The sequence below is a fragment of the Nerophis ophidion genome, linkage group LG09 (genome assembly GCF_033978795.1).
Source record: "Nerophis ophidion isolate RoL-2023_Sa linkage group LG09, RoL_Noph_v1.0, whole genome shotgun sequence".
In the NCBI taxonomy this organism is placed as follows: Eukaryota; Metazoa; Chordata; class Actinopteri; order Syngnathiformes; family Syngnathidae; genus Nerophis; species Nerophis ophidion.
In genome coordinates this window covers 1,513,784-1,538,000 of record NC_084619.1, presented here as the reverse complement: position 1 = coordinate 1,538,000, position 24,217 = coordinate 1,513,784, and the positions used below count along the sequence as shown (strand labels likewise).

General features: G+C 40.8%; 1 protein-coding gene across 1 annotated transcript; it reads left to right on the top strand.

The window, feature by feature from the left end:
* Window positions 1-1,229: 1,229 nt before the first annotated feature.
* Window positions 1,230-24,214, top strand: dnajb12a (DnaJ heat shock protein family (Hsp40) member B12a). Its single transcript, XM_061910025.1, has 9 exons — window positions 1,230-1,415; window positions 1,534-1,711; window positions 10,739-10,884; window positions 10,972-11,142; window positions 12,549-12,628; window positions 12,750-12,859; window positions 12,932-13,104; window positions 13,169-13,311; window positions 23,685-24,214. Exons 1-8 carry the CDS (start codon window positions 1,283-1,285, stop codon window positions 13,288-13,290), a joined length of 1,113 nt encoding a protein of 370 aa, XP_061766009.1. The 5' UTR covers window positions 1,230-1,282; the 3' UTR covers window positions 13,291-13,311; window positions 23,685-24,214.
* The last annotated feature ends 3 nt before the right edge of the window (window positions 24,215-24,217 follow it).

Below are 24,217 nucleotides of genomic sequence, written 5' to 3'. Positions count from 1 at the left end.
GATGTGGTCCTGATGGCTTCATCTGACCGGGATCTTCAGCTCTCACTGGATCGGTTTGCAGCCGAGTGTGAAGCGACTGGAATGAGAATCAGCACCTCCAAGTCCGAGTCCATGGTTCTTGCCCGGAAAAGGGTGGAGTGCCATCTCCGGGTTGGGGAGGAGACCCTGCCCCAAGTGGAGGAGTTCAAGTACCTAGGAGTCTTGTTCACGAGTGAGGGAAGAGTGGATGGTGAGATCGACAGGCGGATCGGTGCGGCGTCTTCAGTAATGCGGACGTTGTACCGATCCGTTGTGGTGAAGAAGGAGCTGAGCCGGAAGGCAAAGCTCTCAATTTACCGGTCGATCTACGTTCCCATCCTCACCTATGGTCATGAGCTTTGGGTCATGACCGAAAGGATAAGATCACGGGTACAAGCGGCCCAAATGAGTTTCCAGGTCTCTCCCTTAGAGATAGGGTGAGAAGCTCTGCCATCCGGGAGGAACTCAAAGTAAAGCCGCTGCTCCTCCAAATGGAGAGGAGCCAGATCAATCAATCAATCAATCAATGTTTACTTATATAGCCCTAAATCACTAGTATCTCAAATGGCTGCACAGACCACCACGAGGTGGTTCGGGCATCTGGTCAGGATTCCACCCGAACGCCTCCCCAGGGAGGTGTTTAGGGCACGTCCAACCGGTAGGAGGCCACGGGGAAGACCCAGGACACGTTGGGAAGACGCCTCGGGATCCCCCGGGAAGAGCTAGACGAATTGGCTGGGGAAAGGGAAGTCTGGGTATCTCTGCTTAGGCTGTTGCCCCCGCGACCCGACCTCGGATAAGCGGAAGAAGATGGATATATATATATATATATATATATATATATATACACACATATATATATATATACACATATATATATATATATATATATTCTTTTTCAGCTGCCTTATTGAGTTTACAACCCCTGGGGCTGTTTTGTACTGTGTATGTACTTGTTTTGATTATTATTATTTCTTTGAATGTATGTGAATATTGAACTTTTCCAGGGTGTACACCGCTTTCCATCCAAATGCAGTTGAGATAGGCTCCAGCATCCCCCGCGACCCCAAAAAGGGACAAGCGGTAGGAAAATAGATGGATGGAATATTATAAATAAAGGTTTTGATAATAAATAAAAAATAAGAAAAAATGAAAGGCAGTGGTCGCACTGTTGTGACGCAGCGCATGCGTTCCGTTCCCCTTTTCCCGACGTCATCAGCGGGCGCCCGGTGTGGGGGCAAGTAAACACTTCCGCCCTGCAGCAATGGATTCCAACAAGGACGAAGCGGAGCGCTGCATTAAAATAGCCCTCAACGCCGTCAGCAGCAACCAACCAGACAAGGCCAGGAAGTTTCTAGAAAAAGCCCAGCGATTGTTTCCGACGGACCAGGCCAAACGTGAGTCCTTTTTTTGGTTGCTTTTCCCTAGTCGCCAAACTCCAGCTAGCACTTGTAATGCTAGTAAGAGTTAGCGCGTGAATAGTGATAATTAGCCCACCTTTTTTTTATTTGACAGATTTACTTGAGAGGTTGTCACGAAACGGGAAGCCTCCGGACGAGGATGGCGGAACCGCTAACGGAGACGGACCTTCCATGAGACACCGTCAGCACGCCGGAGAGGCGGCAACGTCCGCGCAGGGCCGCGCAGATTCATCTAAACCTTACACCGCCGAACAGATGGAGGCCGTCAAGAAGTCAGTGTGTTGCTTTTCAAATCATCTTCTTCTTAAAGGCCTACTGAAAGTCTCGCTCCTTTTTCCTCTCCTGCTCGCTTCTTTGCTTTGTCTTAACTTTCATGTTGCCTCTTTTTGCACTGCTCTCTAAAAGCTGTATTTTAAAGGCCTACTGAAATGAGATGTTCTTATTTAAACGGGGATAGCAGGTCCAGTCTATGTTTCATACTTGATCATTTCGCGATTTTGCCATATTTTTGCTGAAAGGATTTAGTAGAGAACATTGACGATAAAGTTCGCAACTTTGGTCGCTAATAAAAAAGCCTTGCCTGTACCGGAAGTAGCAGAATATGTGCGCGTGACGTCACGGGTTGTAGGGCTCCTCACATTGTTTACAATCATGACCACCAGCAGCGAGAGCGATTCGGACAGAGAAAGCGACAATTTCACCATTAATTTGAGCCAGGATGAAATATTCGTGGATCAGGAAAGTTAGAGTGAAGCACTAATAAAAAAAAAGGAAAAGCTACAGGCAGCAGCAGTGGGACCATTTCAGATGTAATTAGACACATTTACTAGGATCATTCTGGAAAATCCCTTATCTGCTTATTGTTTTAATAGTGTTTTAGTGAGACTGTAAAGACATACCTGAAAGTCGGAGGGCTGCGGTGAACGGCAGTGTCTCTCAGAGGAGCCAAGATCACAGCTGCCTTTTTGAGCTGCAGGAGGAAGTCCCATAATCCACTGAAGTCTCCGGTAAGAGACGACTTAATATCACATTTTTCCCTTCCAAAAACTTGCTGGTAAAGAAACATGTTCGCTTGACCGCTCTGTGTTAAAGTTTCACAACAAACAAAAAAACACAGGCTGTGTCTGGGTTGCTAAAGGCGGCAGCAATCCACCGCTTTCCACCAACAGCATTATTCTTTTATAGTCTACATTATTAATTGATCACATTGCAAAAGATTCAGCAACACAGATGTCCAAAATACTGTGTAATTATGCAATGAAAAGAGACGACTTTTAGCTGGAGTGGTGCTGGGCTGAAAGGACCGCTCCAACCAATAACGTCACAAGCACGCGTCAACATAAGCGTCATCATTCCGCGACGTTTTCAACAGGATACCTCAGGGAAAATTTAAAATTGCAATTTAGTCAACTAAACCGGCCGTGGCCTCCTACCGGTTGGACGTGCCCTAAACACCTCCCTAGGGAGGCGTTCGGGTGGCATCCTGACCAGATGCCCGAACCACCTCATCTGGCTCCTCTCCATGTGGAGGAGCAGCGGCTTCACTTTGAGCTCATCCAATATATGCAGTGTAAAGTCCAGGCTGCACGTTGATAATAATGCCCAGTTGGCGGGTATTCATTACACTTGCTGGTATTTTTGCCATGGGCCCCAAGACTGCACATTAAAAGCCTAGTGAAATGAGATTTTCCTATTTAAACGGGGATAGTAGATCCATTCTATGTGTCATACTTGATCATTTTGCGATATTGCCATAATTTTGCTGAAAGGATTTAGTAGAGAACATCCACGATAAAGTTTGCCACTTTTGGTCGCTAATAAAAAAGCCTTGTCTGTACCGGAAGTAGCAGACAATGTGCGCGTGACGTCACGGGTTGTAGGGCTCCTCACATCTGAACATTGTTTACAATCATGGCCACCAGCAGCGAGAGCGGTTCGGACCGAGAAAGCGACAATTTCCCCATTAATTTGAGCGAGGATGAAAGATTTGTGGATAAGGAAAGTTAGAGTGAGGCACAAAAAAAAAAAAGCTACGTCACCAGGCAGTGGCAGTGGGACTGTTTCAGATGTAATTAGACACATTTACTAGGATAAAATCCCTTATCTACTTATTTTAATAGTGTTTTAGTAAGATTGTAAAGACATACCTGAAAGTCGGATGGCTGCGGTGAACGCCAGTGTCTCTCAGAGAAGCTGAGGAGCCAAGATCACAGCTGCCTTTTTGAGCTGCAGGAGGAAGTCCCATAATCCACTGAAGTCTCCGGCAAGAGCCTTCTAAATAAGACAATTTTCCCATCCAAAAACTTGGTGGTTGACGTAGAAAACATGTTCGCTTGACCGCTCTGTGTTAAAGCTTCACCACAAACAAAGAAATACAGGCTGTGTCTCGGTTGCCAAAGGCAGCTGCAATACACCACTTTCCACCAACAGCATTATTCTTCATAGTCTCCATTATTAATTGAACACATTGCAAAAGGTTCAGCAACACAGATGTCCAAATTACTTTGTAATTATGCAATGAAAAGAGACGACTCTTAGCCGTAAGTGGTGCTGGGCTAATATGTCCCCTCCAACCTGAGGCGTCACGCGCACGCCTCATCATACGCGCCATCATTCCGTGACGCTTTCAACAAGAAACTCCGCGGGAAATTTAAAATTGCAATTTAGTAAACTAAAGCGGCCGTATTGGCATGTGTTGCAATGTTAATATTTCATCATTGATGTATAAACCATCAGTCGGTAGTAGTGGCTTTCAGTAGGCCTTTAAACGGGGATAGCAGGTCCATTCTATGTGTCATACTTGATCATTTTGCGATATTGCCATATTTTTGCTCAAAGGATTTAGTAGAGAACATCAACAATAAAGTTTGCAACTTTTGGTCGCTAATAAAAAAGCCTTGCCTTTATTCGAAAGTAGCAGACAATGTGCGCGTGACGTCACTGGTTGTAGAGTTCCTCAGATCCCCACATTGTTTACAATCATGGCCACCAGCAGTAAGAGCGATTCGGACCGAGAAAGCGACAATTTCCCCATTAATTTGAGCGAGGATGAAAGATTTGTGGATGAGGATAGTGAGAGTGAAGGACTAGAAGAAGAAAAAAAAGGCGAGGGCAGTGGGAGCGATTCAGATGTTATTAGACACATTTACTAGGATAATTCTGGAAAATACTTATCTGCTTATTGGGTTACTAGTGTTTTAGTGAGAGTATATAGTCATACCTGAAAGTCGGAGGGGTGTGGTGACCGGCAGTGTCTCTGAGGGAAGCCATGGAGGAGCCAAGAAAGTCGCAGGAGGAACGACACAAGCTCTGCTCATGTTTGCGGTAAGAGCCGACTTATTACCACAATTTTCTCACCGAAACGTGCCGGTTGACATGCGGTAGAGAACCATGTGCACTTGACCGCTCTGTTCCATATTAAAGCTTCACAACAAACAAAGAAACACCAGCTGTGTTTGTGTTGCCACAGCCGGCTGCAATGCACCGCTTTCCACCAACATCTTTCTTCTTTGTAGTCTCCATTGTTAATTGAACAAATTGCAAAAGATTCAGCAACACAGTTGTCCAGAATACTGTGTAATTATGCGATAAAAACAGACTACTTTTAGCCGTGATCAGTGCTGGGAGAACATGTCCGCTACCACCGGTGACGTCACGCGCGCGCAACGTTTTCAACAGGATACTTCGCGGGAAATTTAAAATTGCAATTTAGTAAACTAACCCGGCCATATCGGCATGTGTTGCAATGTTGATATTTCATCATTGATATACAAACTATCAGACTGCGTGGTCGCTAGTCGTGGCTTTCAGTAGGCCTTTAAAATTATCTTCTTTTTAAACGACACCTGCAGGATCAGGGTACTTATTTTTGTGTTCGAGTGCACAAACTCAATCTCTTTACATCATATATCCACCTATCTTCTTCCGCTTATCTGAGGTCGGGTCGCGGGGGCAGCAGCCTAAGTAAGGAGGCATTCAGGTGGCATCCTGACCAGATGCCCGAACCACCTCATCTGGCTCCTCTCCATGTGGAGGAGCAGCGGCTTTACTTTGAGCTCATCCAATAAATGAAGCGTAAAGTCCAGGCTGCACGTTGATAATAATACTCAGTTGGCAGGTATTCGTTACACTTGCTAGTATTTTTGCCATGGGGCCCAAGACTGCACATTAGAAGCACACAGTCGTGGTCAAAAGTTTACAGACACTTGAAGACTCTCACCACTAAATTGGATCCACTATGGACTGGACTCTCACGGTTATGTTGGATCCATTATGGATTGGGCTCTCACAATATCATGTTAGACCCACTCGACATCCGTTGCTTTCGGGGGAAGGAGTTGCCCACATATATTGTCCTCTCCAAGGTGTCTCATAGTCATTGTCACCGACATCCCACTGGGGTGAGTTTTTCCTTGCCCTTATGTGGGCTCTGTACTGCGGATGTTGTCTTTGCTTGTGCAACCCTTTGAGACACTTGTGATGTAGGGCTATATAAATAAAAATTGATTGATTGACTGATTGAAAGAACATTAATCAATCAATGTTTACTTATATAGCCCTAAATCGCGAGTGTCTCAAAGGGCTGCACAAGCCACAACGACATCCTCGGCTCAGATCCCACATTAGGGCTAAAAAAACCTCAACCAAATGGGATAACACTGAGGAGCCTTGGAGGGGACCTCAGATGTTTAAGTCATTCACACAATCAATTCACACATTATTATATCAACTATCAGAGACAGAAACTCTTCATTAAACCAAATGTTGTTTTTTGCTGCTTCAACATAGCTCAATCAACACAGAAAAAAGTTAAGTGAAATAACTTAGTTTTTAACTGCAAATCAATATTGCTTGTCCTTCAGACAGACAGAACTTTGCTGTCCGTAACACACGCATGCAAGCACACCCAACCGCACAGTGGTCTAACTTTACGCTAATAGCTATTTAGCCTTTGATTGATTGATACTTTTATTAGTAGATTGCACAGTACAGTACATATTCCGTACAATTGACCACTAAATGGTAACACCCGAATACGTTTTTCAACTTGTTTAAGTCGGGGTCCACGTTAATCAATTCATGGACTGCAAGCGAGCTGAGCCGCCGCTTGTTTCTAGAATGTCAACGGGCTCATAGTGATCTTACTAGTCTGTTATCATTTGGGGAGAGTCCACTGCCTTAAATGCTAAACACTTTTCTGCTCGCTCCACATTACATGCGCTCAGAATACGCACTGCTAATTGGCTGCTACCGCTCTGCGTCCAACCAATCAGATGGTTCTGTGGTTGGGACAATGTTGGGTGCTGGAGAGACATACTGGCAGACGCAGAACTAAGCAGAGCAGCTTTTTTAAGACTTTTTTTTTTTTTTTTTTTTTTAAGACTGGTTTAGGCGGTGGCTCTTTGTTGCTAAGGCAGCCACTTTAACAAAAAAATGCTGCGGGAAACCCTGCAGTCCTTAGTGGATCTAACATAATAGTGAGAGTCCAGTCCATATTAGATCCAACATAATAGTGAGAGTCCAGTCCATAGTGGATCCAACATAATAGTGAGAGTCCAGTCCATATTAGATCCAACATAATAGTGAGAGTCCAGTCCATAGTGGATCCAACATAATAGTGAGAGTCCAGTCCATATTAGATCCAACATAATAGTGAGAGTCCAGTCCATATTAGATCCAACATGATAGTGAGAGTCCAGGTCATAGTGGATCTAACATAATAGTGAGAGTCCAGTCCATATTAGATCCAACATAATAGTGAGAGTCCAGTCCATAGTGGATCCAACATAATAGTGACAGCCCAGTCCATAGTGGATCTAACATAATAGTGAGAGTCCAGTCCATATTAGATCCAACATGATAGTGAGAGTCCAGGTCATAGTGGATCTAACATAATAGTGAGAGTCCAGTCCATATTAGATCCAACATAATAGTGAGAGTCCAGTCCATAGTGGATCCAACATAATAGTGACAGCCCAGTCCATAGTGGATCTAACATAATAGTGAGAGTCCAGTCCATATTAGATCCAACATAATAGTGAGAGTCCAGTCCATAGTGGATCTAACATAATAGTGAGAGTCCAGTCCATATTAGATCCAACATGATAGTGAGAGTCCAGGTCATAGTGGATCTAACATAATAGTGAGAGCCCAGCCCATAGTGGATCCAACATAATAGTGAGAGTCCAGTCCATAGTGGATCCAACATAATAGTGAGAGCCCAGTCCATAGTGGATCCAACATAATAGTGAGAGCCCAGTCCATAGTGGATCTAACATAATAGTGAGAGTCCAGTCCATATTAGATCCAACATGATAGTGAGAGTCCAGTCCATATTAGATCCAACATAATAGTGAGAGTCCAGTCCATATTAGATCCAACATAATAGTGAGAGTCCAGTCCATAGTGGATCCAACATAATAGTGAGAGTCCAGTCCATATTAGATCCAACATAATAGTGAGAGTCCAGTCCATATTAGATCCAACATGATAGTGAGAGTCCAGGTCATAGTGGATCTAACATAATAGTGAGAGTCCAGTCCATATTAGATCCAACATAATAGTGAGAGTCCAGTCCATATTAGATCCAACATAATAGTGAGAGTCCAGTCCATAGTGGATCCAACATAATAGTGACAGCCCAGTCCATAGTGGATCTAACATAATAGTGAGAGTCCAGTCTATATTAGATCCAACATGATAGTGAGAGTCCAGTCCATAGTGGATCTAACATAATAGTGAGAGTCCAGTCCATATTAGATCCAACATAATAGTGAGAGTCCAGTCCATAGTGGATCCAACATAATAGTGACAGCCCAGTCCATAGTGGATCTAACATAATAGTGAGAGTCCAGTCCATATTAGATTCAACATAATAGTGAGAGTCCAGTCCATAGTGGATCTAACATAATAGTGAGAGTCCAGTCCATATTAGATCCAACATGATAGTGAGAGTCCAGGTCATAGTGGATCTAACATAATAGTGAGAGCCCAGTCCATAGTGGATCCAACATAATAGTGAGAGTCCAGTCCATAGTGGATCTAACATAATAGTGAGAGCCCAGTCCATAGTGGATCTAACATAATAGTGAGAGTCCAGTCCATAGTGGGGCCAGCAGGAGATCATCTTGAGTGGAAACAGGTCAGCAGTGCAGAGACGTCCCCAACCGATGCAAAGATGAGTGGTCCACCCTGGGTCCCGACTTTGGACAGATAGCGCCTCATCTGTGGTCACCGAATCTGTCGCCCTCCTTCACAAAGGAGGGGGGCGACAGATTGTACACCTTGGACAAGTTGCCATCTCATAAACCGTCAACCAGAAAATATGTGGATGTTTATATAGTCACATTAAAGACATCAGCTGTAAGTTCCTTTTTAAATATTTGCTTGAAACAGTAGATGATCCTGCACAATTTATTTGCTCTTTAAAATACATGTTTGTAATAATGAATATAATGAAAACATAATTCCACACATTGTGGCATCTTTTTTGAGGAGGAGACATATAATTTGCAATAATACCGTGATAAAATCGTACCGTGAGACTTTGATGCCGTTACATCCCAAGTAAAATATGATCCGCATAAAAAACGAGGTAATTTATTTGGAAAATATAAACAGGATCATGTATTTTGCTTGTGCAGGGCTTCCTGTCCCACACAAGCAGATTTTACCCAAATTGTACAGATTAGTTGTAGCGACCGGCAAACATAGAAGCTCTGTGTATGTGCAATAGATAAAGATTTTGACCAAAATGTTGTCAGCAAATGTTGGTTATTTTTATATTATGCCATATGCACAAGCTCAGATTTAACGAAAAGCTCCTAAAATATACTTCTAATTGACCCTTCTTCATGTATTTTGCTGTAATTTTACTGCTAGTCCATATATTACTGTGTCCGAAGAGCAGTCAAGTTTAATCAAGTGAAATAAATCGCACCAGAATTCACTTGCCAGTGGACAGATTTTTTTGGTGGATGCCAACATGGTCGTCTTTTTCCGTAAAATTTCAGCAGCTCATCCAATTTTGTAGTGGCCGGAATGTTGTAGACAAAGAACACGGAAGTATTTATTTGATAAACCTAAAGCAGGCAGGATGATCTAAAACAAGAATGATTATATGGAAGCTTGCTCAGCAGAGGGGAGGGGGCTTGCCGACACAGTTTGTCCAGAATGTTCACATGTGTACGTCCGTCAATCTTTTCATGTCACAAATAGCCCCCTGTTTGTTATTAAAAAATAAAAAATACTCCAACTCCCAGCGGTCAGAAGCTTCCAAAACTCTGCAAGCTCACAACAAAAATACATGAACCTTATGATTTTGTTTTACACTTTGCCATTGTTTAACCCGAGTATCCAATATTGTAACCACATTTACACGTCAGAGAAGACCAAAATAATCAAGGTGCCCTTTCATGTGTTTTCTTACGTTGTTCATTGTTGTAAGTCATTTCATCTTCTATTTTGGCTTGTGTAATTGCAAATTTTTTCGCCTTTTGCCGTTTTGTTTTTTAAGTTGTAAGTTAGTTATTAGTCTTATTTAGATTTCTGCGTTTGTAATTGTTTTTTAATTAAATATAAAAGTGTTCTGCACTTTTATGAACACCATACTATTGTGTTTGTTCACATTTGAATATAAAACATGTATACACACACTATATTGTTTTGAGGCAGAACTCTGTGGCTGTATATATATCTCATAATATTCTTAATTGGCTACATAGGAGTAAGAATGTCATAGAAATGTCTCTCGGAATGATGTGGTGCTGTTTTACACCGCCATAATCTCAAATTAGACGAGTAAGCATAATCAGTTAATAAAGATTCTTATGATTATATTTTCTCAGGAAGACTTTAACAAAGCTTTTGTTGATTAAACGGTACACACAAAAAAATAAAGTGTGAGTGTGAATGTTGTCCGTCTATCTGTGTTGGCCCTGCGATGAGGTGGCGACTTGTCCAGGGTGAACCGCACCTACAGCCTAATTGTAGCTGAGATAGCCACCAGCGCCCCCCGTGACCCCAAAATGGACAAGCGGTAGAAAATGGATGGATATCTTGGAAAGATAACATGATTTGATGCACGAGCAATCGTCCCTCATTTGTCTTTTTGCTTTATTGTTGTAATCTAAAACATATACATTGCTTGTATTTCAAGTGATATTTAAATATTAAATGCATTTAATGTAGTATATGCTTTGTTATCTTATGGAGCATTTACTCTATAATCCAGTACAGAAAAGAAGAATATTTTGATTATTAGTGCATATCCTGCTAACTATGTTTGGTCTTCCTTGCAGGATTAAGGGCTGTAAAGATTACTACCAAATCCTCGGCGTTGAAAAGACTGCATCTGATGAGGATCTAAAAAAAGCCTACAGGAAGCTGGCGCTAAAGTTTCACCCTGACAAAAACCACGCGCCCGGAGCCACAGAGGCATTTAAAGGTAAATGAGTGACAATCCAGCTCCAGAGGAGATAAACACATCTACAGTGCACTTGTTGAACTTGCTGGCCATGTTTATCTGTTGCAGCTATCGGTAACGCGTACGCAGTGCTGAGCAATGTTGAGAAGCGGCGGCAGTACGACCAGTACGGGGAGGAGAAGACGCACCCGAGCAGACAAAGGCAGCACCGTGACTTTGAAGCAGATATTTCACCCGAGGACCTTTTTAACATGTTCTTTGGTGGAGGCTTCCCATCAAGTTAGTACTAAATATCCCGCAATTTCCCTGCTTTGTTTTACAAGAACAGTATTTCAACAGTCATCTCATGACATGTTTTAAAGTTACAATACTAAAGAAATAATACACCTGAGTAGTCACTGAACAGCTTTAATATCTCAAAAAATTAACACAACAATGTTATTTCCCAAACAGCTGTGATGTGAGCAGAACGTGAGCACACTTGACAGGGAACATGTCCAAATGATATCTGAAGCGTAAATATTTAGTGTAAGCACAATTTTTCCCCCCGTCATAATCCTCTTTGGGCATTGAATTTACCAGAACTGCACAAGCTGATAATGGAAAAGACCAGTGATTGTTATTTTGAATACTAAATACAGTTAATTTACTCCAATTACTGCAGAAGGTTTGTAAGACTCAATCACGGGAAGTACAGGCTTTGCTTTTGTAGTACCAAGGCTCTGGATAACAGTTAAAGAAAGAACAACGAACCCTTTGGCAGTGTTTACAGTCGAGCTATTGGCAATCACAGCAGCACTACAGTGGGTAGAAGAATCCCAGCTAAAAACGGTGGTGGTGCTCTGCAACGACTCAAGGTCAGCGTTAATCCCTATTCAATGTTTTAGGTTGCAGGAAAAATATTGTTAATTATAGTAAATATAGCTAATATATATGTATGTATGTATGTGTGTGTGTGTAAGCTTATGTATATTTATATACATAAAGTGAGCTTTACATGTTTATTTTGTGTGCGTGCGTCTATATATACACATTTATATCCGTGTGTGTGTGTGTGTGTGTGTGTGTGTGTGTGTGTGTGTATATATATATATATATATATATATATATATATATATACACACGTTATTTATATATATATACGGTAGAAAATGGATGGATATATATATATGTGTGTGTGTGTGTATATATATGTATATATATATATATATGTGTATATATATGTATATATATATATATATGTGTATATATATATATATATATGTATATATATATATATATATATATATATATATATATATATATATATATATATATATATATATATATATATATATATATATATATATATATATATATATATATATATATATATATATAATATACACGTGTGTGTACACACAGCCTGGCCCAATTGTTTTAACCCAATGAGGCCCCGACTCAAACGTTTGGGGACTCCTGATTTAGACTGTTGTACGTTGACTTATTTTCAGCTGTTCACTGACTACTCCAAACTATATCCAAGTTTGCATTCTATAGTATTGTCTTGATAAGATATAATGCCATAATCACTGAAATGTGAAGCATGTATTCTCTTTAGTCAGATACCGTATGTTTACATATATCATTACTATTTGCTGAAAAAGCAGCATGTGTTTGACTCCTTTTACCTCCATTTTTTGTAGATAATGTACATGTTTACCGAAATGGAAGAATGCATTTTGCGCACCATAATAGGCAAGAAAGAAGAGAGCAACAGAGAGATGTAAGCGCCTCCTTCCCTTTCTTTAACCTTGCTGTCATTATCCGAAAACGTCTGAATCTAATTATATGCAGTATTGCTTGTAGTCTAAAAGCAATCTAATGGTTTGTCCTTCTCTGAACAGGGAGGTCTTGCTCTGTTTGTCCAGCTGATGCCCATCCTTTTTCTCATTCTCGTGTCCGCTCTGAGCCAACTAATGGTCACGCAGCCTCCCTACAGCCTTAGCTACCGCCCGTGAGTGCATCGCCTCCTGCCTTGAAATCGAACGCATCAACATTCTTCTTACAATGCCGCCTGTTCCACCAGGTCAGCCGGGTACATTCACAAAAGGCACACGTCCCACCTGAAGGTGCCTTTCTATGTCAGCGACAGCTTCAATGAAAAATTCACCGGAAACAACCTGGAAAACGTGGAGAGGTCAGTTGAAGAAGACTACATCTCCAACCTTAGAAACAACTGTTGGAAGGAGAAGCAGCAGAGTAAGTGTAAAACATGCAACAGTTCATTGGAATATTGGAATCTTACCCTTTTCTTTGATTTCAGAGGAAGGCCTCATGTATCGCGCTCGTTATTTCGGCGACTCTGAGCTGTACAAAAGGGCGCAAAAGATGGGAACTCCCAGTTGCAACCGGTTATCTGAGATTCAGCTCATACTGGACGGATAGAGGACAAAAGCACGTAGATGGGTATGTTTTTCTATGTCATCAAGCCCTGCCAGTGTTTTCTTGCAAGTTTATGTGAGTGGCTGATAGCATTTAGCCAGTTATTTGTGCTCGTAGGAACTTGCAAACGTTGCTGTTTGATAGTCCACACTAGGAATGGGCCGGATATCGGTTTTAAGGTACCGTATTTTCCGCACTATAAGGCACACCTAAAAACCTCCAATTTTCTCAAAAGCTGACAGTGCGCCTTATAATCCGATGCGCCTTATATATGGAGCAATATTGAGCCACAACAGGTCTCACAACTACGGTAAGCAGCCGTCGACTTCATTTTCCCCCGTAGAAGAAGCAGAGTACGGTGCATGCTGGGATATATGACTGCGCAAGGCGTGCCGTTTCATTTCCATTTGTGTGTTTATGTAAAGACCCAAAAATGGCTCCTATTAAGAGACACGCCTCTGACGCAGAATTTAATTCAACTCAAGGCGATCAGTCACGCAGTAGAACACGGGAATAGAGCAGCAGTTTAATTCGGGCACTGAAATAAAATAATTTGAGGGATTCGTGGATGAGGAATAACTTAATAAAATGAGCTCTACATGTTTCTTTTGTGTGTTGTGTTGTGTGACATTAATGTTTGAGCAACATTGAGTTATTGATATATTATTGCTTTCCACTATTTCGAGTGCTACTATATTGTGATTGCACTAACGTTTGATTAACCGTAACAGTATCAGACTGTTTTTTTATTTGTTGTTTATTGAATCGGGTAAAAGTACCCCTCCACTATGTGATATAATTATTGCACTACATGTTATACTTTGCTGTTGTTAAAAGATAAACAAAATACCACGTCACTGACTTTACCTCGGGGAAAATAAAAAAAAACAGCTGTTTATTCGTTTTGGGAGTGATCAGAGTTGCCAGAATGCTGGTTTGTCATCTATTAATAAAGTTAGACTGGCCTATCTGACTTTTTTGTTGACATTCCCTTTAGCGCAGCTCCATCTAATGGATGCATAACGTAACCCCAGCCTCTACTGTAGCGTCTATTCAATGCGCCTTATAATGCGGTGCGTCTTATATATCAACACAGTTTTAAAATAGGCCATTCATTGAAGCTGTGCCTTATAATCCGGTGCGCCTTATAGTGAAAAATTGACAGTTTGAAAAACACAAAAATGTTCCATACGTGACAGAAAGTGGAAGTTAGATATCTTTATATCCACTATAGCCACTGAGTAGGTAAGATATCTAGATATCTTGCCTACTCAGTGGCCTAGTGGTTAGAGCAGGGGTCACCAACCTTTTTGAAACCAAGAGCTACTTCTTGGGTACTGATTAATGCGAAGGGCTACCAGTTTGATACACACTTAAATAAATTGCCAGAAATAGCCAATTTGCTCAATTTACCTTTAACTCTATGTTATTATTAATAATTCATGATATTTATCTTTGTGGAAACACTGATCATTTTAATGATTTCTCACAATAAATATCTATAGAAACATATAAATATCAATATGCAACATTTTATTTTTATATTTTCTCGAAGTGCACATTTTTCAAATTGAACATTTTCAAATGATCACTTCTAAGACACTCTTTTGAAATCACAATATCCCATTTTAACTAGCTAGCCACTAACATTTTTTAATAAATCATGAATTACTTTGCACCATGTTTGTACAAATAATAGCTCATGTAAAATACAAAAGTCAACCCTCAAATTTTTAAATAAATCATGTCACACTTTGAACTGGACACCAAATCTGTTATCTATTTCTTTGTCAGTTAGTGGGAAGCCTGGAATTGCATGCTGTTAACTAGTGTGTTGTACTCTGGTGTGTAACTTAACACTGCAACTCTGAGTGAGTCTTTCAGATGTGCATAAGTGAGGCGTGTTCTGTCTTTGTTCTTGATGAAGTTCATGTCAGAAAAGGCTGATTCACAAAGATAAGTTGAACCAAACAGGCTTGCAACCTTCATAGCTGCTGCGCATACACCAGCAGGCCTGGTGGGCTTTACATTTTAAATTGTCAGGAAAGAAGAGGAAGGAATTTAAAAGATATATGTGTTTAAAAACCCTAAAATCATTTTTAAGGTTGTATTTTTTTCTCTAAAATTGTCTTTTGTTACGAGCTCAGGTTTTTGCATGAATGTTTTTGGTGGGGGTTTTCGATTCCATTTTTATGATTGTAAGAAGCCAAAATCGAAATTGAAATCAGAATTCTATTAATTGTCCAAATTTCCCTCCCCCGGCACACAGCTCTGCATGCTCTGTGATGAATGAAGGCGATAAGCACCTTAAACATTTCCATCAGTCCACTGGATGCAGAGTCGGGGTGAGGCTGGACCACAAGAAAAGATTTCTTTAAACATTTTTGCATACTCCTCAGTATTTCTAGTTGTATAATGACGTTTCAAATTGTATCCCTTGTGCACCGCAACTTTCTCTGTGCAAATAAGACACATCGAGGTGCCCCTGTGCTCAACAAAGAAATACTGCATCTCCCACTTTCCCTTGAATTGTCTTTGGTCATCACAAACCTTTCTCTTCACTGCAGGCTTTGAAAAAGACATGTTTGGGGTTGTGGTATAAATTTGTATTTAGCCGACGCATGGAGAATTTCCGCAATGTGTGTCGTTCTGCTTTTCCTCCCTACAGCAACACGGCGGTTGGCGGATAATAGGTGACTGCTCCCGGAGGGTTATCCAGCATCATATAGAAATATATGTAGTGTTCATCGTGTGAGGCAATGCAAATTAAACAAGGAAAAAAACAAATAACGTTTTGAATTGGTCCAGGTTATAGGGGACTGACGGACAGGTGTCGCCGTGAGACTGCAGCCAGGCACGTAAGAAAACCCTCGTCTCCATGGCAACGTCTCTGCCGCTTTCACTCATTTGCCGCTTTCCCACCAACGCAGGGGTAGGCAACCCAGAACGTTGAAAGAACCATTTTGGACCTCAATAACACAACGCTGTCAAGCGCCATTCATATAAAACTCACAGGCCGCACTAACATTAAACTTTCAATATAAGGTGGGGGCCGCAGAATAACGTCTCTGAGACCCCTGGTCTAAAATGACTAAATTGGCCGCGTCGGAATGCTGTAAGAATATGACCGTTAATACGGTCTTGTCATGAACTAGCTACCCTTTGCATCTGCCATTAAGTCTGGAATATACTCTCGCGGCACGTAGCTTGCGTCCCCTCTGGCGGCGTTTCGGTTCATTAATAGCTTTTTGCGGGGGCTGGCGCGTGACTTGCAATTGTCTTCCAAAACCCTAAGGGGCAGTGTTTTTCTGCGTGAACAACCACAATTCCTGTTGACTATCTTCCCGAGAGAGAGCTTCCTGTGTGTAGTAGTTGTAGTAAGCAGGGGATCGTCTTGAGTGGAGACAAGTCAGCAGCGCAGAGACGTTCCCAACTGAGGCACATATGAGTGGTCCACCCCGATGTTGTTATTAATAGCGCTAACGCAGACAAGCTATTTTTTTGCGGCGGATTGATAACACACAGCTAGATAGCCCTCTGCTGCTTTTACTGTAAGCAGGTAGCGATGTCCTGCTGCTTCCCCCCTGAGTGACCCTGAGTAATGGACGTTAAGTGGATCTAGTTCATGTTATGGGAGTCAAGTCCGTAGTGGGGACAGCAGGGGGACTCTACAGCTTCAACTGACTGCTGCTGGAGTCTGCACGCCTTAGTTTTATTATTAGTTTATTATTTCTTCGGTCAGTGGTCAACAAAGTAAAGAAACAGTTTTACATAAACAAAGAGTTGAAAATGTTGCAGACCGAAAGGGTTTAGGCCTTCAGTACTGTATCTTTGTATTTCTTTACACATCACATCAGGGGCTAATCCATTAAGACGCTTATAAATAGCTTCTAAAAATGAGAAATTTATAAAATGATCAAAACTCATGTTATATTTTTGGGTAATATGGAAGTGGGGTCAGGGTTACAAAAAAATCACTGATTGCAAATACCTACTACCTGTGGTTAGGTTTTCCGCCCTGAGATGGGTAGGTTGGGAGTTCAAACCCCGGCCGAGTCATACCAAAGACTATAAATAAATGGGAGCCATTGCCTCCCTGCTTGGCACTCAGCCTCAAGGGTTGGAATTGGGGGTTAAATCACAATAAATGATTCCTGGGCGTGGCACCGCTGCTGCTCACTGCTCCCCTCACTTCCCAGGGGGTGATCAAGAGGATGGGTCAAATGCAGAGGACAAATTTCACCACACCTAGTGTGTGTGTGACAATCATTGGTACTTTAACTTTAAGGTGGCGACTTGTCCAGAGTGTAGCCTGTCTTCCAACCGATTGTAGCTGAGATAGGCACCAGCGCCCCCCGCGACTCCAAAGGGAATAAGCGGTAGAAAATGGATGGATGGATGTAGTTTGTGGTTTGTGCAGCCCTTTGAGGCATTTGTGATTAAGGGCTATATAAATAAACTTTGGATTGATTGAAGCCTTAAAACAGGGGTCTCAGACCCACGGCCCCCGCGAGACGTTATTCTACGGCCCCCACCTTAATATGAAAGTTTAATGTTAGTACGGACCGCGAGTTTTATTTGAATGGTGCTTGACAGCGTTGTTATTTGGGTCCAAAATGGTTCTTTCAACGTTCTGGGTTGCCTACCCCTGCGTTGGTGGAAAAGCGGCAAATGAGTGAAAGCGACAGAGACGTTGCCATGGAGACGAGGGTTTTCTTACGTGCCTGGCTGCAGTCACACCGCGACACCTGTCCGTCAGTAATAACAGTCCCCGATAACCTGTACCAATTCAAACTGTTATTTGTTTTTTTATTGTTTAATTTGCATTGCCTCACACGATGAACACTACATATATTTCTATATGATGCCGGGTAACCCTCCAGAAACCGTCACATTTTTGTGCTCACTATCCAGGTACTTTCCCGACTATTATCCGCCGACCGCCCTGTTGCTGTAGGGAGGAAAAGCGGAACGACACACATTGCGGAAATAACATTATTCTCCGTGTGTCGGCTAAATACAAATATATTCCACAACCCTAAATATGTCTTTTTCAAAGCCTGCAGTGAAGAGAAAAGTTTGTGATGAGCAAAGACAATTCCAGGAAAAGTGGGAGATGCAATATTTCTTTGTTGAGCACAGGGGCACCCAGACGTGTCTTATTTGCACAGAGAAAGTTGTGTTTCACCAGGGATACAATTTGAAACCTCGTCATACAACTAGACATGCTAAGGAGTATGCAACTTTTTTTTGAAGACATTTTTTCTTGCGGCCCAGCCTCACCCAGACTCTGCATCCAGAGTCTGGGTGAGGCTGGTCAATTGAGTTCAAGACCCTTGGTTTAGACGTTCACTATTGTATCTTTGTATTTCTTTACACATCACATCAGGGGCTAATCCATTAAGACACTTCAAAATAGCTTTTAAAAATGAGAAATTTAAAAAATGATCAAAACTCATGTTATATTTTTGGGTAATATGGCAGTGGAGTTAGGGTTGCAAAAAAAAATGATTGCAAAAGTAGTTTGTGGCTTGTGCAGCACTTTGAGGCATTTGTAAATGATAAATGGGTTGTACTTGTATCGCACTTTTCTACCTTCAAGGTACTCAAAGCGCTTTGACACTACTTCCACATTCACACACACATTCACACACTGATGGAGGGAGCTGCCATGCAAGGTGCTAACCAGCACCCATCAGGAGCAAGGGTGAAGTGTCTTGCTCATGACACAACGGACGTGACGAGGTTGGTACTAGGTGGGGATTGAACCAGGGACCCTCGGGTTGCGCACGGCCACTCTTCCACTGCGCCACGCCGTGATTAAGGGCTATATAAATAAACTTTGGATTAATTGAAGCCTTAAAACATCGCAACTTTTTAAAATTCTCCGGCAAAATCGGGCATTTAAGTCCTGAGCAAGAAGACATCAAATGTTAGCAAGAGCAAAATAGAAAACTTTTATGGACATTTTTTGTTCAAATTATAAATTCCTGATGGCCCCACTATGGACTGGACTCTCTCACTATTATGTTAGATCCACTATGGAGTGGACTCACACTATTATGTTAGATCCACTATGGACTGGACTCTCACACTATTATGTTGGATCCACTATGGACTGGACTCTCACTATTATGTTAGATCCACTATGGACTGGACTCTCACTATTATGTTAGATCCACTATGGACTGGACTATCACTATTATGTTAGATCCACTATGGACTGGACTCTCACACTATTATGTTGGATCCACTATGGACTGGACTCACACTATTATGTTAGATCCACTATGGACTGGACTCTCACACTATTATGTTGGATCCACTATGGACTGGACTCTCACTATTATGTTAGATCCACTATGGACTGGACTCTCACTATTATGTTAGATCCACTATGGACTGGACTCTCACTATTATGTTAGATCCACTATGGACTGGACTCTCACACTATTATGTTAGATCCACTATGGACTGGACTCTCACTATTATGTTAGATCCACTATGGACTGGACTCTCACTATTATGTTAGATCCACTATGGACTGGACTCTCACACTATTATGTTAGATCCACTATGGACTGGACTCTCACTATTATGTTAGATCCACTATGGACTGGACTCTCACTATCATGTTGGATCTAATATGGACTGGACTCTCACTATTATGTTAGATCCACTATGGACTGGACTCTCACTATTATGTTAGATCCACTATGGACTGGACTCTCACACTATTATGTTAGATCCACTATGGACTCACTATTATGTTAGATCCACTATGGACTTGACTCTCACTATTATGTTAGATCCACTATGGACTGGACTCTCACACTATTATGTTAGATCCACTATGGACTCTCACTATTATGTTAGATCCACTATGGACTGGACTCTTATTATTATGTTAGATCCACTATGGACTGGACTCTCACACTATTATGTTAGATCCACTATGGACTCACTATTATGTTAGATCCACTATGGACTGGACTCTGACTATTGTGTTAGATCCACTATGGACTGGACTCTCACTATTATGTTCGATCCACTATGGACTGGACTCTCACACTATTATGTTAGATCCACTATGGACTGGACTCTTATTATTATGTTAGATCCACTATGGACTGGACTCTCACAATATTATGTTAGATCCACTATGGACTGGACTCTGACTAATATGTTAGATCCACTATGGACTGGACTCTCACAATATTATGTTGGATCCACTATGGACTGGACTCTGACTAATATGTTAGATCCACTATGGACTGGACTCTCACAATATTATGTTGGATCCACTATGGACTGGACTCTCACAATATTATGTTAGACCCACTATGGACTGGACTCTCACTATTATGTTAGATCCACTATGGACTGGACTCTCACAATATTATGTTAGATCCACTATGGACTGGACTCTCACAATATTATGTTAGATCCACTATGGACTGGACTCTCACTATTATGTTAGATCCACTATGGACTGGACTCTCACAATATTATGTTAGATCCACTATGGACTGGACTCTCACAATATTATGTTAGACCCACTATGGACTGGACTCTCACTATTATGTTAGATCCACTATGGACTGGACTCTCACTATTATGTTAGATCCACTATGGACTGGACTCTCACACTATTATGTTAGATCCACTATGGACTGGACTCTCACAATATTATGTTAGACCCACTATGGACTGGACTCTCACTATTATGTTAGATCCACTATGGACTGGACTCTGACTAATATGTTAGATCCACTATGGACTGGACTCTCACAATATTATGTTAGATCCACTATGGACTGGACTCTCACTATTATGTTAGATCCACTATGGACTGGACTCTCACTATTATGTTAGATCCACTATGGACTGGACTCTGACTAATATGTTAGATCCACTATGGACTGGACTCTCACAATATTATGTTAGACCCACTCGACATCCATTGCACCGGTCGCCAGTGGGGTGGGGGGTCCCCCACATCTGCGGTCCCCTCCAAGGTTTCTCATTGTCCCATTGGGTTGAGTTTTTCCTTGCCCTGATGTGGGATCTAAGCCAAGAATGTCGTGGTGGTTTGTGCAGCCCTTTGAGACACTCGTGATTTAGGGCTATATAAATAAACATTGATTGATTGATTGATTACATTTGTGGATTAAACTGTACAGTTCCTGAAATTGTGTTGTTTTTGCATCTCAAATTTAGCCTTAAAATATAAAATCACGTAGTTAATTTTCAAGGCGTGACGCTCACACAGCAGCAAGGGTCTAATTTTAATTTTAAATATTTAAGAACACTTTTTACCCGAGAGCAATAGTGTCGCTGAACACAAGACAATAATGTCTGTGCACGTGAGCTGTGTGCTTGGTATTTTTATTTTGATGTAAAGGGAGTCTATTTAAAGGCTAGAGTATACAAATGAGTTTTAAGGTGAGACTTAAATGCTTCTACTGAGGTGGCATCTCGAACTGTTACCGGGAGGGCATTCCAGAGTACTGGAGCCCGAAATGAAAACGCTCTATAGCCCGCAGACTTTTTTTGGGCTCTAGGAATCACTAATAAGCCGGAGTCTTTTGAACGCAGATTTCTTGCCGGGACATATGGTACAATACAATCGGCAAGATAGGATGGAGCTAGACCGTGTAGTATTTTATACGTAAGTAGTAAAACCTTAAAGTCACATCTTAAGTGTACAGGAAGCCAGTGCAGGTGAGCCAGTACAGGTATATATGTATGTATATATGTATATAAAGGTATATACAGTATAGGTATATATGTATGTATATATGTATATAAAGGTATATACAGTGCAGGTATATATGTATGTATATATGTATATAAAGGTATATACAGTATAGGTATATATGTATATAAAGGTATATACAGTACAGGTATATATGTATGTAATATAAAGGTATATACAGTATAGGTATATATGTATGTATTTATGTATATAAAGGTATATACAGTATAGGTATATATGTATATAAAGGTATATACAGTATAGGTATATGTGTATGTATATATGTATATAAAGGTATATACAGTATAGGTATATATGTATATAAAGGTATATACAGTATAGGTATATATGTATGTATATATGTATATAAAGGTATATACAGTATAGGTATATATGTATGTATATATGTATATAAAGGTATATACAGTATAGGTATATATGTATATAAAGGTATATACAGTATAGGTATATATGTATGTATATATGTATATAAAGGTATATACAGTATAGGTATATATGTATGTATATATGTATATAAAGGTATATACAGTACAGGTATATATGTATGTAATATAAAGGTATATACAGTATAGGTATATATGTATGTATTTATGTATATAAAGGTATATACAGTATAGGTATGTATGTATGTATTTATGTATATAAAGGTATATGCAGTATAGGTATATGTGTATGTATATATGTATATAAAGGTATATACAGTATAGGTATATATGTATATAAAGGTATATACAGTATAGATATATGTGTATGTATATATGTATATAAAGGTATATACAGTATAGGTATATATGTATGTATATATGTATATAAAGGTATATACAGTACAGGCGTAATGTGATCAAACTTTCTTGTTCTTGTCAAAAGTCTAGCAGCCGCATTTTGTACCAACTGTAATCTTTTAATGCTAGACATGGGGAGACCCCAAAATAATACGTTACAGTAATGGAGACGAGACGTAACAAACGCATGGATAATGATCTCAGCGTCTTTAGTGGACAGAATGGAGCGAATTTTAGTGATATTACGGAGATGAAAGAAGGCCGTTTTAATAATTTTAGTAGTTTTGTCCCACTCTCCCTTTGTGGAGGGGGTCCGGTCCAATCCGGTGGCCATGTACTGCTTGCCTGTGTATCGGCTGGGGACATCTCTGCGCTGCTGATCCGCCTCCGCTTGGGATGGTTTCCTGCTGGCTCTGGTGTGGACGGGACTCTCGCGACTGTGTTGGATCCATTATGGATTGAACTTTCACAGTATCATGTTAGATCCGCTCGACATCCATTGCTTTCCTCCTCTCCAAGGTTCTCATAGTCATCATTGTCACCGACGTCCCACTGGGTGTGAGTTTTCCTTGCCCTTATGTGGGCCCTACCGAGGATGTCGTGGTGGTTTGTGCAGCCCTTTGAGACACTAGTGATTTAGGGCTATGTAAGTAAACATTGATTGATTGATTGATCTATTTATATTTCTATGTGTTATTATGAATTTTGCACTAAATTAGTTTTTGCTTACAATTTTGTTGTACAATGACGATCAAATATATATTCTATTCTATTCCAAATACATTTTAACAAAATTTTTCACATTTTTAACTTTTTTTTTTTTTCCCCTGTTTTAGGTTCTTTGATACTTGAATTCTTTTGGAGGACCTTGTTTGGAGCCCACCCACAATTTGGAGTGTATTGCACAGCAATCCAAGAGAAGGAAACAGGCCTTCCACGTACTGTGGGCTGCAGACGTCATCCACTCTGCAGCTTCTTGTCCGTGCAAACAAACAAACAAACAAGCGCTGGCTGACATTTTCTTCCTTCTCCACGACGGCGAGGTTCTACCGTTCGAACGAAGCCGCGAAGATTTCGCTTTTCTTTTGTTTGCAGAAACCTCCCGGCCTTCTCACACGTCTGAGCCACTCACCAGGAAAGTACGTTTGGTTTTTTTAGTTCTTTCTAGTGTAAATATTGATTATAGACTTTTTAACAGTGCAGAATTTATTGAAGGTGATATCGCGTATTATTATAATATAAAGTTGTTTAGTAGCCCGTCGGATCAAGATTAATGAAAATGATTGCACATCTTATTTATTAAATTAACAGCTTAAAAAGTTGTGTAACGGCTTTCTTTTCAAATAAATTGTGTTCGGAACAATGACCA